General features: G+C 42.6%; 1 protein-coding gene across 2 annotated transcripts in view; it reads right to left on the reverse strand.

Annotated features, from left to right (window-relative positions):
• Positions 1 to 365: 365 nt before the first annotated feature.
• rgs3a (regulator of G protein signaling 3a) overlaps positions 366 to 12,032 on the reverse strand; it is a 65,589-nt gene continuing 53,922 nt past the window's right edge. Inside the window, exons 4-8 of one of the 2 annotated variants that reach the window (XR_007139575.1) lie at positions 5,012 to 5,113; positions 4,125 to 4,186; positions 3,006 to 3,172; positions 2,176 to 2,489; positions 366 to 408 (exon numbers count right to left, since the gene is read on the reverse strand). Coding sequence is in view for 1 of the 2 variants with exons in the window: in XM_027136642.2 (XP_026992443.2) it covers positions 2,289 to 2,489; positions 3,006 to 3,172; positions 4,125 to 4,186; positions 5,012 to 5,113 (532 nt within the window). In the remaining variant the exon portion in view is untranslated. Of the gene's footprint in view, positions 409 to 615; positions 2,490 to 3,005; positions 3,173 to 4,124; positions 4,187 to 5,011; positions 5,114 to 12,032 lie in introns of those variants that run through there. The other variant, XM_027136642.2, reaches the window with a different exon arrangement.

A 12,032-nucleotide genomic window follows, 5' to 3' on the forward strand; every position in this document is an offset into this window, starting at 1 on the left:
TCCACTCCTCCACCTCTAACCATTCCTGTTTTTTGCCCATCCCTTTATTTTCCCTCTTTTTTGTCTTATATATATATATAGCAGTCTCTCTTGTTTTCTATCAAATTTTCCTCTCCTCTCCTTTCTTCTCTTCGTTCCTCCCTTCCTCCCATCTCTCTCTCCTCAAATTAACTCTATTAATTTTTTATTCTCTCATCTCTCATTTTCTTTCCTGGTTCTTCTCTTTCTTTTTCTCATTTATCTCTCCACTTTCATCTTCTGTTTTCATTTCTGTCCTTTTTTTTCTTAACTTATCACCTTAGTCTTTGCCTTCGTGCTTTCCTTTTTCCTCTTTTATCCCTTTTTCATATATCTCTCTCTCTCTCTCTCTCTCTCTCTCTCTCTCTCTCTCTCTCTCTCTCTCCCTCTCTCCATCTGACTGTTTTAGGTCACCTATTTAGAGAGAGTCGTTATGTACCTGTTTACCCGAGCCGTGACAGAAAGAGGTGACGGTAATAAATGTATTTAAACACACACACACACACACACACACACACACACACACACACACACACACACACACACAAGATTCTATAAGAAAAATAAAGCAATAATCAAAGACCAAGAGATCAAGGATCAGTTTTTTTCATTCATCTCTTTTATTATATCTTCTCTTTTTTTTTCTCTTTCTCTTTTTTTTTTTTTTACAATGACACCGAATGAATTCTCTCTATCTTCTCTTTTCGCTTGCTATTTTTCGGAGATGCGTTTGAGTTGTAAACAGTGAAAATGATAAAATACATTTCGTAAACCCCTTACAAGCAGTGTATGACCGAGGAGAAGCTGGATTTCACCCCAGGACTTTTCCCCTTTTTTTCTGATAAGGTTACATGTCATTTTATAGCTTTGAGGCTCTGAGTATTTACAGGTACATACATACAGCTGTATTGCGCGGGACTTTTCCCACAAGACCTTGTGTTTTTGTCTTTTTTCGTCGTTTTATTCTTTTCTTAAGAATTATATTTACATCCATAAACCCCAGCTGCCTGCTGCCGGGGATTACACAGTTAGAATAATTCACTTAATAGGAACTAAATACTCTTAAAACTGCGACTCAGTCTTCGTGCGGGTCGAATATTTGATTTTTCTTCCGACAAAATAAAAAAAAAAATCCATCATCGAAGTGAAATTTATCCAAGAGATAAGCAGACTAACAAAAAAAACTATTATTAAAAAAAAACAAAACATATTGCACTTTACATAAGGACAGTTCATGGGAATCGTGGGTAAAAAGGGGGTGTGACAGGGACAGGACGGGGGAGGGGGAGGCTGAGTGGGGCGCCATTTTTTTTTTTGTTGTTTAACTGAGTGCAATGAACTGAATGCGATATCCAGCGAGGCTCTAAATAAATATGCAGACTTTCTGTACAGGTAAAGCGTTATCTTTCTTATTAACAAGAACAACAACAAAAAAACATCTAAGGAGTGCAGGTTTAAACCTAATAAAAAATAATAATTATTATTATAATATTTACAAGTGAAATAAATCTCAAACAAGCCTGAAAGCTTCATAGTCGAGTGCCGTGCAGTCCTGAGAATCCTCTCGTCCAGTCCTCACATAGAGCTACAATGAATCGCTAAGCGTTAACTGTCACGTGTTTGACCTTCGCGGACCCGCGGATGGATGAGTGCGGTCCGCGTGCAGAAGCATGAGAGTCCGTGTTCTGTTGTGGTCCGTTCCTCTAAAAGTCTGTCAGAACGGCGGGACGAGAAAGGAGACCCCTCGTCTGAGAAGTGCATGATCACGGAAGGAAGGAAAGACGGGAAGGAACCGCGTGCATGGTGCCGTATCGATCCGGCTGTGACGGCTTGAGAGCGAGATCGACAAAAATAAAGTGGTGTCTTCGTCGTACCGAGAGCACGAAGGATAAAAAAAAACCGACAAAACAGTACCCGACTGTCTTTACATCGAAGAGCAAATCCCCGTCCTCGACTTTGACTTCTCTCCAAAACCAAACTTAAATAATAATAATAATAATAACAATAATAATAATGCTAATTATAATAATAATATTAATAATAAAGATGATGTAGCTTGTTACACAGACACTCCACACGTCTTTTTGCTCAGCCTCCGGATCGGACAACCGCCTTTTCCTTTCGGGGGTCTCTTCGTCCTGATTGTCTCCTCTCTCTATCCCTCTCTCTCTCTATTCTCCTCATCGTAGGACAGGATGGTGGATGAGAACGAAAGTGTCCACAATGCTAGTTAGATATTTTTGTCAAGCGTCCCTGCGCCGTGGTTCCTCTTACGACGAGGATGCCGTGGACGTGGCGCTCGCTTTCTTTTGGTTCACTAAGTCCAGGTAGAGTTCAGAGCGCAGGAACCGCGGATACGAATCCTTCTCCATCAGGCCGTATATCCGGCGCTGGGCCAGTTCGAAACAGGAGCGTGTGACATTTTGAAGGTTCTCCTTGGTGTGCTCTCGTGTGTACGAGTCAAGGTTCACCTAGAGAGTGAAAGCAGAGGAATAATACAGTTAGCAGCAAGTCCTTGTCAGGTCAGGATACATGTTTTCTCTCTCTCTTTCTCTCTCTCTCTCTCTCTCTCTCTTTCTCTCTCTCTCTGTTTAAAGTAAATTACAGCTGTTTGGATTTTTGTTCCAGGATTCTTCCAAACTCAAAAAGTGAAAACATGCTCTAAAAGCAGAGGCTTAGCGCAGCAGGGGTTTGTTTGAATTTATTAGCCAGGTATGACCTCACATCCTCCAGGCCTCTCTCAGGCCTCCATGTGGGAACCATACACACAGAACAGCTCATTCATCGCCTGCCTCATTCCTCAACGACAGGGGGAGGGGAGCGCACAGGATTTACACTCCTCGACCCATGTGTGTTTACTTAGTAACCTTCCAAACTGTCTCAGATCTGATACGTTTCCAGTCGAAACGATCGAGCCGTGTTTTGACTGGCCGCAGCCGCCGTATGATACACGGCTAGCATTTTGCAAACGGAGAACTCTGCCTTACCTCTTTACAGGACTGTATGGCGATGTACTCTGCGAAGATCTTCTTAGCCTTTGAGGCCATCTTGGACTGTGACTTGATCTTCTTGTAATCCTCGCAGGCCAGCCAGAATTCCAGATTCTCCTCGCTGAATTCGGTGCGCAGGAATGCTCTGAACGCCGCCAGGCCATCTGACGAAAAAAGAATGAGAGAGAGAGAGAGAGAGAGAGAGAGAGAGAGAGAGAGAGAGAGAGAGAGAGAGACAGAGTGTTACTTTATGAGTGGACAGGAAGAACCAGAGGAACAGCAGATACAGCTGAACTCAGTATGAGATTAGGATCATTCCATACGGATTAGCAGCTTCCTCTCTTGCCCTTCCGTTGCTAACCATTGGAGACTGAGATCTGTCGCGATTTTAGGTGTTTCGTTTGTTCCTTTTTCCTCGTTATACATTTACAACACAACTCGCGGCTTTATTTGGCTCGTTATTTTCAGTGCCTTTTCAACAACAATAGAATTGTTGAATTTTCTCAAATCTGATTATGACCATCTTCCTTCCCTCGCCGGGTCGCGTTAATATTTCTGACAGGCTTTTGGATTGTGTTCAGTAAGAATACGAGGAAGCGAGGAGCCACCCCTTCGACCGAGAACACTTTTCCGCTGCAGATAAGCTGGCTGGATTTTTTTTATTTATTTAATCTTTTAGGGAAGCGGATGAATAAGTGCACCGTGCAGATAAGTATCTCTTGTGCACAGGACATGCTGAATGTTAACACCGAGGACGTTCGATTTTTCTTTCCATCAAAATGCAAACCATATTACGATCATCGAGATCTGGATTAAAAATGATTATGGAGAGTGGTTATAAATAGAAAGAGCACAGTAGTGCCTTTGGCGCTCACTAATCCCTCTGTGTTGCTATTTCCTCCCTGCTGATGCATGGTTCAATTCATATGGAGTTAATTCATGCGAGAGCCTCCGACACACACACACACATTCACACTCCCACACGAAATGCACCAAGCACACACACACATCGTTGTCAGTTCCAAAGCGAAGGAAAGAACTCAAACTGTAATCTTAATACAAATACAAAATTAATAAAAAAAAATAATTCTAAAAAGAATGATTTGCCCGACTTACATTTATGGACGAGCAGCTTGTCGAGAGATTCTCCCCACTTGAGCGCCTCCTCTGGCGTGGGCCTGCAAATGAAAGCAGAGCGGTTTTTGAGCAAGCCCATTTCTGTCAGGTTTCTCATTGTGTGACCCATCCGCAGCCTTGTGCTTCTCAATGGCTCGGTGTGTATTTATGTTTTTCTGTGTGCGTTACAAGTCTCTCTGAGCATCTCTGGTAGACTGCTTCTTTTATGACTAAGCTCAGAGAAGGGAGGGGTGAAGGAGGAGCTACAGCCAGCCAGTAGGATGATACTATAGCTCCGCCTCCTCATGCCTCTCGTTTTTCCAAACCTCCTTTTCATTGTGTGACTACAATTAACAGCTCTACAACATCTGCTGCCTTATTGACTTTAGGAGCAAAGGCAGTCTTTCTGAACGATTGGGTGGCATTGTACGCTGCGTCCACGGGCAATTAAGCAGGCGTTAGTCGTGCTAAAGAAATGACACCCCTGCATATGTTCAGCCAGCTGGGATGCGGTGCGTCGTATATTACGAATTGTACTACTTCGTATGCACGGTTTGATTTTTTTTTCTAATTGGTCTCTCAGGTGTACTGTAGCTCAATCCCTCATGTCTGATATGTTCTACAGGAACAGAGTAAATGTTTTGGCACCCAGGTGGTAAGATTGGTCATTTCTGCTATACACAAACATTACTGTGCACCATATAAGTGCACTGATTCATTCATTCATGGAAAGATAGACACACTAAACATGACAAGTGCATGACGATGTGATGACACAAATAGACAACTTCCCTTTTTCAACTACTTCTTCTCTCGGGCCACGTGCTCACCCGTACGCATCAACACACAATCACCTGCTCATGCACACACTCACATGTAACACTTACTTGATTGACTTCATAGTTTTGTCCAGCTTGCTGGCCGGAGTGCTTCCTGGAGATTCATTCCTTCTCCTCAGGAACGCCAGTCGGTTCTTCATGTCTTTGGCCCTGTATGGACACACACACAAGCAGTAGGTCAAAAATGTAGCTTAGATCCAGATATAGTAGAAAACGTCAAACCCTAAAAAATAAAGTAAATAAATCCACACGGTGTATACATTTTCTCCGAAGTCAGTCACAAAGCAGTGATAAGATTCCAGCAAGGTGTTGAGAGTTGGAAGAGAGACACTGTCTGTCTCTCTTTCTCTCTCTCTTGCACTCGTCTCACTCCTGTCCTTCGTCCTCTCTCTCCTCTTCTTCCTTCCTGACTGGCAGAGTGACGTACTGACAGAGGGATGAGGCTGAGTGCCGCTCTCTACCTCCACACCTCTCTCTAGGATTCTCCATAAGGCCCCTGGGTTTGTGACCTTAGGGTCAAAGCCCTTGAGGGGGCTAACAGTGTACATCTGCACCCCTCTACCTCCAGCCAAACTTAAGGCTTCATAACACCTCCCATCCTCCCATACCCTCCTCCCATCCCCGAGCACTCGTCCTCACACACTCCGACCTCGCTCGCGTCCTCACGGAATGCCTGACCTTACGTAACACCTATTTCCTGCCGTTTGATTTCCACCGTGGATTAGCAAGGCCTCCACTCTCATCAGCACCACGTTGGGAGACCATTCCATTTTTGGACCTCCCTAGACACGGTTCCTAAATCTGTCCATCCGTCCTGCCCTCACCGTAGCTCCTTTCTATAATAGTTTCTGGACTTATTAATTATCATGTGAAATTCTGTGAGGGCTGACAGTACGAACGAGAGCCTGTGCTCCAGGTGTGTTGACACTTATTTGTCACCCTGAACATCTGTATCTGTTTGATTCATTAAGGCCATATATTCAGTGACCAACACTTTTTTTTTACTGTTAGCTGTCTTTTTTAATTCAGCTAGGCTTAGGTAAAGGAACCAGGAGGTAAGCCCTAACAGGAAACAGGAAGTCTGAAACAATTCATGACATCATGCAGTGTTGTGCTGAAATATGGAAACAATGCCCCCGCCGCCTCTCACAAAAATACCCTCACACTCCAACGACTAAATGATGAGCAATCACCTTAAAATACACCACCGGACATTTTTTCAGTCAGACTCAAGACACAAGCTTACCACTTCCGAAAGATGTGGCTTCACGGGCTTCCTCTTTATCCCACCTCATATTTTTCTGTGTTCAAACCTTCCATTACCACATGAATAAGGAACTTGATAATGTTTCAACTCCACAATCTTGCTTTTCCACCAAACTTCGTTTGTGTTTTAAAGCCAAGGCCATCCAGGACTGAAGCTACTGCGCTTATCTTTGTAAACACAAAGAAGGACGAAGGTCAGCTGTGAGGATGTGTGAGACAGCCAAGAAACACTTCAGCACTTTTAGCCAGAGAGAATCATTTCTCACTTGAGGGTTAAGGCAGTGGCAACTTAGCAGTGCTGTGGCCTGAACTTTAAGACCTTCTGATCAGTAGTCCATCGTCGTAACCACTGAGCTACCACTGTCCCTCTACCATGAATGAGCACTTTGGAGACAATTGTCTGAGGTTTGGAGTGGTGGAGGCTCAGCACTTAAGCTTCTGGACTTGTCATGGTTTTGTCTGGAAAAAGCCTCCTTAATCATCTCCTTAATGAATAAATATATGTCAGCTCCTATTATCCTATCTTTAGTAATACACAAAATATTGCAAATTCCTCCTTGTTTAAATTTTAAGTCTCTGCAATATGCTTAGACACCTTACCTGCACTACAGAATAAACTATTCAAATTCCGCTTATCTGAACTACTCGGGTCACGGGGAGCCTGTGCCTATCTCAGGCGTCATCGGGCATCGAGGCAGGATACACCCTGGACGGAGTGCCAACCCATCACAGGGCACACACACACTCTCATTCACTCACACACTCTGGACAATTTTCCAGAGATGCCAATCAACCTACCATGCATGTCTTTGGACCGGGGCAGGAAACCGGAGTACCCGGAGGAAACCCCCGAGGCACGGGGAGAACATGCAAACTCCACACACACAAAGCGGAGGCGGGAATCGAACCCCCGACCCTGGAGGTGTGAGGCGAACGTGCTAACCACTAAGCCAACGCGCCACCCAACTATTCAAATATATTTATTTATTCATTGAGCTTCAATAAACGGTGAATCCTATCCCAGGAACGATAAACCTGATGCAGGAATACATCCTCAATAGGTTCACCAATCATGAAAGGAGGCCTACGTGTGAAATTCCAGTAACCTGAGATCAGGATCGAAGGAACCACAATAACGCTACCCAAAACTCAATGAAAATGAATTGCTTATTTTGTCAAAACCTCTAAACTCGGCCAGCTAAGTTTATTCCAGAGAAAACAGCTCCATTAAATAACTGTCATTTCCGTCAGACATTTTTCTACCAATCGAATAAGAGCGTGCAATAAACATCAAAGGCTTTGCATGTTTATTGCATGACCAATCAAATTTCTCAGTTGAATCTCCCAGGTTCATATGTTATATCATAGGAAACTACACCCTTCCTCCAAGCCGCGTTATCTCGTGATGTTGACAAAGACCTGAAAGCCACTTTACATATAAACGTTTTATTTTAGAAGACGCTGACGATGACGCACCCAATCCCTTCTCCTCACTCCAAGCCCTTCTGATAAGATAAGATCGGTGAAATGGTCAAGTAGTGAAGCAGATGCATTCATCACATGGCATTCCTCTCTGACTGCTCACACACATGCTAAAGCTAGTTTGGATTCTTTTGGCTAGCGTTAACGCTGTAAATACGATTCAGGGCCGGAAAGTAGTCCACGGTGAAATTGTGTATTCGTACATCGAGACTGGAACAGAATCCAGGGAAATGACAGAAGAGCAGGCATAGGGGAGGTTTGTCTTGGAAAGCCGAAGAGGTCTAGCAAATAAAAAAAGCTTTTTTTAGACCGCGTAAACCAGAAGCAGATGATCGGGACGTGTTTGATTGGCTTATTTTTCATCTGGAGAAAGCGGGGTTCGAGTCGTTGTGCGAGTCGGGAACCTCCATCAAAATTTTACGGGCCTTGGAAAAGATTTGCGAGTTTAATAAACAATTTATGGTCTTGATCTGGTTTCAATATAGCAGGCAAGAGTCATTAGTGAGTTGCATTAAAGGAAACATCGGAAACGTAAAAAGTGAGAAAAACTGATCTGAGAACAGACAGAATGATTTGATGATCTGTGGAGGATCGAAGGAAGCATGCTGCAGTGAAGCTGCAGAATGTAAATAAAACACAGAAGGGGAAATAAGACGTTTTCGACTCAACACCGCCACCTACTGTTCAGCAGGACACACTACACCTGACACACTCCAGCCGTGTCATGACGTCACAGCTGGAGCTACAGACTGTTTATTTACACTATAAAGCAAACACATGCACGTGACTGTTGTTAGTACAATATTTAAAAAAAAAAAACTGGAAAGGTCATGATGAAGGTCAGACATGGAGCTGACTCTAGGTCTCTACATTGTACAGCTCCATGTTTATTATTGTGTTTCGCTTTGGATTACATGCTTCTAATTTTTTTTTTTACACAGCATTTATTTTTAATGAAATCTTTTACATCATTTATTTAAATTTTATGCACATTTCTGTATACATTTTTCCTTTTTTTTTCTTCCTCTCATTTTGTTTTAATTGCACTTTATTCTTAATAAATGTGCTTTTCTGTGGCTTTTTTTTAAGCAATAATCTTCTTGCCTCGACTGACTGATCGCTCTCATTAATTATTCTAATATGCAAATGAACTCGCTGTCATTTATTACTGTATAATAAACTCGCTCTCTTTACTCGCTCTCTCGTCTGTTCTTTGCTAGTGCATTGTGGGTAATTTTCTAGACCACCGTTTACCAAATATTTCTATTAATAAATAATTAATAAAATATTGATTGATGAAATCTGACTAATTTAATAAAAATGGGTTCAAAACTAATTAAAAACTCTAGAGTAATATCGGTGCAAAATATTATTGCATGGGTTAAATAACCTGCCTCTTTTTTACTATAAAAGAGTAAGTGTGTGTGTGTCATGTGCATATGTGTGTGTGTGTGTGTGTGTGTGTGTGTGTGTGTGTGTGTGTCATGTGCATATATGTATGTGTGTGTGTGTGTGTGTGTGTGTGTGTCATGTGCATATATGTATGTGTGTGTCACATGCATGTGCATATATGTGTGTGTGTTTGTTTGTTTGTGTGTCATGTGCATATATATTTATGTGTGTGTGTGCATATGTATGTGTGTGTTTGCGTGTGTCCATGTGCATGTGTGTGTTCATGCGAGTAACAGCAGTTTTTTTTTTTGGCACATTCCCTGAGCATAGTCCTGCAGATTTTCTACATTCCGCACCCCTGTGTGAATATGTCCACCTCTCAGGCATGCGGTGTGGATGCTTCCCGCTGCAAAACAACACCCGAGTTATTTCAGTTTGCGGCTTCCTAACACACGGCCGTGGAAATGTCAGACAGAAGACGGATGACCTTTAAGACCTTAAGCAAAATCCAGAATCTCAGCTTTGCAGCTTATCCTCAGCCAGCCACAGCTGTAGATTCCGTAGACGTGTATCTAAGATCTGCTGCTGTGATCATACAGGCTGTCTAAGCTCAATGCTATGAGAAAGAAGAATGCAAAATAATAACACGGGCGGAAACAATTCCGGCTGCACATCTGCACACGCTCGCACTCATCCAAACATAAAGCGCTCTCTCACTATCAGCCAGAAACACGTGGAAACATTAGTCATGCTTATTCACTGCAACGGCAGCTTATCCAGATCGCCATGACGTCTGACGTTTCCTCTCGACCGGCTTCCAAGGACGAGGAACTTCTTCAATCGAAATCTGCGATCCGAAATCATCCCAAGGCTCCAGTTCCCACTCTGGCAGGCCCTTATTATCTCTCGCAGCATTGCTCTGAGCTATTCTAGTACAAGAAAACCAGGACGCCTGCAGTGGGAAAGACATTTTAGAACGTGACAGTGGCCCGGAGAGGCTCTGCAGCGATGATGGTGCTTTTAAAAAAAAACTACACCGATGGGACCGAGAAGGAGGGAAAAAAAAGAATCCAGGCTTGTAGTTCATCCATTTTTAATGTTATCCTATATCTAGGTTTATGCAGCACAAAAAAAAAAAGACTGGTGCTTCAGTAAACAATAAAAAACTCTCTGAAGCACAGAGAGTGTTCGTGTGCCTGCTGGACCCTTCAAATGCCACTCAGTCGGGTCAATAACACCGGACTGTCTCCACTTTATGTACAAACACAAACACAAAACAGTCAAACTTCATATTTACAGATGAGACACAAGAACATGAGGAGAACATGCAAGAACATCTCTCCAACATCTTCAGCTCCTAACACACACACACACACACCTACACCTACACACACAATATAAAAGACCTGATAACTCACGTGGATCTCTCCTAAATCCCAGCAGAGAAGATCTCAGCTTCACACCGTCTCTTTAGTTCACTTTCTATTCTAAGCTCCTTTCTCTTTCTTTCTCTCCCTCCCCTCTCGGTTCATCCTCAATCTGTCCATCACAGAAAGCTCGGAGGAGACGAACAGGATGCCTACCTTTCCAAGTACTTCTCCGAGAAGTCCACCATTGTTTGGAACATGTGTGTGTGTGTGTGTGTGTGTGTGTGTGTGTGTGGAGGTGTGTAGCAGGGTGGTCAACCAGGCACGATCATCTAACCCCGTTCAGCTCCTCTGAGCCTTTTTAAAGCCTGGGGAGGGGAAAACAGGAGGGTGGGGGTGGGATCAGGGCTCAGCCAATCACGGTGCTGAGAGGACACGCTCGTGTGTTGTGTATCCGCATGTTTACACTTCAGTCAATTTGTCAAAGATCCAAGAAAATATGAAACAGTTTTTAGTTCAAAGCTTTTTTTTTTTTTTAGTAAATATTCTTCGTAAACCCGATCATTCTGCTACTACTACTGATTTTATTACTTCTACTAGTATTACTAGAAGATTCATTTTCAGCCCCGGACTTAATGACCAGCTCCAGACAAATCCAATCCATCCTGGACCATAACATAACTAATTTTATAACTAATCTATACTTGCAAACGAATAGCTAGCTTAATAACAGAGTGTTGAACTTTCAGAACGTTTTTAATAACACAACATAACACATAAATCTTTAAGTCTTCATTTACCGTAGTGTTGGTTTTTGTCTGTGTTGTAGTCTAAAATCATCTCAGGTCTAATATTATCTGACTTTCAAACAGAAACGTAAAAATCAAACAGAAAAAAAATAAAAAATCAGAGAAAGGAACAAAAATTATGAACCGAAATAAAAAAAAAAAAAAAGGAAGACACGGGGAATTTCTGCCACTGTTTTGAGTTTGGATGCAAAAGGAATGACGCTAAAGGTGTATTATTAGCAGGGTGTGATTGATTTGGCTTCATGGAGGTCATGTAAATATCTCCAGTCGTTATGTCTGAAATGAGGTCGTACGTTTTTCGTCAGCAGGTCCACTTCACTTTATTCGATGCTTCATCTCTCTTCCTTTCTTTCCTGGATAGCTTCTTTTACACTGCACATTTCTCCTCCGAGTCTCGTCCTGCTTTAAATCTCCCTGCTCACCCTCGTGGGAGTCAGAAATAAATCCAAAAAAAAAAAAAAAAACAAGACCTTGATAGAGTGCCAGCTGTGGTTTGGGGGATTCTTATAATTTTATTCCTGTCTGAACGAGCACACGTTCTGCTCCATGTCATTCCACAGCAGGACCGAGAGCGTACTGTACCTAGACTTAAGCGTACAGTTCATCCAAAAAACAAAATCTGCGCTCGCTGCTCTAAGTCCAGCAGCCAAAACAATGTTGTTGTGATGGGTTTATTTTTTTTTTGCACTGGAGACAAACTACAGAATAAAGAAAACTTAAATGCCATCAGTTTAGTATTGGGGAAGGAAAAAA

The sequence above is a fragment of the Tachysurus fulvidraco genome, chromosome 26 (genome assembly GCF_022655615.1).
Source record: "Tachysurus fulvidraco isolate hzauxx_2018 chromosome 26, HZAU_PFXX_2.0, whole genome shotgun sequence".
Lineage (NCBI taxonomy): Eukaryota > Metazoa > Chordata > Actinopteri > Siluriformes > Bagridae > Tachysurus > Tachysurus fulvidraco.